This window comes from Otolemur garnettii, unplaced genomic scaffold (assembly GCF_000181295.1).
Source record: "Otolemur garnettii isolate 467f Iridium unplaced genomic scaffold, OtoGar3 scaffold00447, whole genome shotgun sequence".
Lineage (NCBI taxonomy): Eukaryota > Metazoa > Chordata > Mammalia > Primates > Galagidae > Otolemur > Otolemur garnettii.
In genome coordinates, this window is record NW_003852842.1 from 1 (window position 1) to 2,797 (window position 2,797).

The 2,797-nt window shown below is 53.0% G+C and overlaps 1 gene segment (V, D, J or C); it reads right to left on the minus strand.

Annotated features, from left to right (window-relative positions):
- Positions 1-1,515: 1,515 nt before the first annotated feature.
- On the minus strand, positions 1,516-2,060 carry LOC100957104. The segment is given in 2 exon segments: positions 1,516-1,877; positions 1,998-2,060. Coding segments are annotated over 2 exon segments (366 nt in total).
- Positions 2,061-2,797: the final 737 nt, after the last annotated feature.

Genomic DNA, 2,797 nt, shown 5'->3' on the forward strand with positions numbered 1-2,797 from the left:
GGCCTCTCTGGGACACACTCTAAGGATAAGGAGGACTCAGCTTCCCTAAGGCTTCAGAGCTCAGGGAATGATCTAGAAAGTCTTGGACACATGCAGGTGACATATAGGGGACTGGGCAGAGGGGACCTGGGTAGCCATGTCACACAAGCTGCATTTTTATTCTCAGTGATACCCCCCACACATGTGGGTGGCTCTTATAGCCTCTGGAGACAAATGTCCTATTTGCACTGGGGAGCCAGTGAGAGGAGGTGTGATTCTCATTGACTCCATGAAGATGAGGCAAGTTGAGAGCCTCAGACTTTCTGGGAGCACAAGTGACAGCAGATGCCAAAACCTGAGTAGGTTTTGGTCAAAGGCAGGGACAGATGAGGGATGGATTTGATGGTGGACACAAAGGGTAGACCCTGGTCTCATTCCCCCATGGATGGGAGCTCTTCATAGCATTGGGTTGTATTCAGCCATGGCAGCAGTGGTCAGCAGGACCCTTTCCCTAGAGGCAAAGGTGTCAAGGAAGTCATGGTGATAAAGGAGAATCCAGATGAACCCCAGAACATCCAAGGCTGCTGTCTGGTCACAGACTCAGTCTTTCTGTCTGGGGACTCTTGGTAAGCAGGCCCATGGTCACCCCCAGTGATCCATCCCCATCATGAGCTCTGTAGGGAGAATGACATGAGGCACACATTGGGGCACTTCTGGTCCCTGATGTCCCACAGACCTTATGTCACATCCTGGACTATTGATAAGTCCCAATGAGGCAGGAGAGGAACAAACAGAAGGCAGTGTTGGGGGCTCAGGGAAGTCTACCCATGGGGTTCCCGTGTTCCTGACAGGGATGAGACATGGGAGTCTCATTCACGGGACCTACATCCCCCAACTTCTCTGGAGCAGGCTCAGCATTTCCCAGGAGAGGTAGAACCTCCCGTTCCCCTCTCACCTCCCACAAGGAAGTTTGCAACCTTGGGCCCTTAGCTGTCCCCACACCCACCCTCTATCCTGAGGTGACAGATACAGCTGCAGGAACCCATCAGTGAGCCAGGCCAGCTCTGTATTTGAAATTCCTCCCTGACCTGTGTCCTCAGCTGCATTTCACATCCCACTGCTTGGTTCCTAGGACTAGAGACCTCAGGCAGCCCTGAGCACAGGTGACTGGGAAGGAAGGGGAGGTCTCTGCTGTGACAACTGGAAGAGCACAGTCCATGCTGTAGGACTGTCCACCTGCTGAGATGGTCCCTGGGTACTGACAGAAATGTGAGTGTGGAGAGGCTCATTTTCCACATTTCAATTGAAAAAGGCCAGTCACATGGACACTAGTTCTAGCGTATTAGAATTAATAGTCAATGTTTTAGTGTTACCAGATTTTATATTTCATTTTTGTTTTAGTTTTCCTCAGACTTTTCAGGAACAGTGAATGGAAAACTGAGAGAAATAATATTTTAAACCAGAGGTGCTTTCAAGTATAGTTTGAATACATGGAACAAATTTTACAATTTAAAAATTAACATAGAACAAGACCCTGAGCAGGCTGAGGTTTTTGTCCCACTTCCTCATCTGCCTGTGTCACTGTGAGTTAATATCAGAGCCCCAGGTCTGACAGTAATAGTCAGCCTCGTCCTCAGACTGGAGGTTGGAGATGGTTAAGTAGCGGTCAGCCCCAGAGCTGGAGCCCGAGAAGCGGTCAGGGATCCCGTCCCCCTTGTTATGGTTTCCATTACTGCTAACATACATCAAGTACCGAGGGGCCTTCCCTGGCTGCTGCTGGTGCCATGCAATGGTATAGCTGCTATGCCCACTGTCCAAGGTGCAGGTGAGCTTGACCGAGGCTCCCGGGGAGGCAGATGCAGAGGGCGGCTGAGTCAGTGCAAGCTGTGAGAGGGACCCTGCAAACACAGACACTCATTATGACCTGGAGGAAGAACAAGAGGGAAGGATAGTCCTGCCATGGGTGAGGGAGGACAGGTCAGTTTACTGAGGGTCAGGGTTCTGAGGATGGTCCTGACCTGTGCAGTGAAGGATGAGGGTGAGCAGGAGTGGGGCCCAGGCCATGGTGCAGACTACCCAGAGCTCTGCTGAGGCAGACACACTGCAGGTCTCTCTTATCCCTCCTCCAGCCCCTGCATGCAAATGTGCTGTTCTTCCCCTGCTCAGCCCAGCCCTCCCTGGACTTTATGTGTAGCTCCAGTGTCTGGGTGTCATTTCTGGGAGGGGGGATGGACTCTGCCAGGCATGAGACTCCCCAGTGGCCCAAAGAGGACACAGCTGCTGGCTCCATTCAGCCCTGAACAGAGCCCAGGGTCAGGTGTCTGGGTTCCTTGCTGAGGCCCCCAGAGCCCTCAGTGACATGCACACAGCGCCCCCTGGTGCCCAGCCTAGCTTTAGTGTGTCTGAGCAGATGCCAGTGGGTCCTGACAGAGGCTCCTGTGCCCACCAGGGCCTTGACCACTGCCCACTCCCTGACCAAGGGCAGAGCGAGGCCCCTCTTCAGGGCAGCTCCTACCTCATCTCAGTCCTTAGTTTTCTATTTGGGTCTCCCCAGTGGGAACAGGAAACACAACTCACCCCACATGTAGGGGAAAGAGTGTCTCCTAAACAAAATGCACTTGCTCTTTCTTCACGGTTAGCCACTGAGATGTCCACAGGATTGTGGGGAAGGAGCCCCTACACTGAATGACAGTGGCATGTGTGGTGTAAAGCGTCACTGAAGGAAGTCTAAAGGGCAGAAGGGGGCAGGGCGGGCTCTGCGCACAGCCTGGAGTTACAGCCCTGAACCCAGAATCAGGCACAGGACAGGACTGAGGAC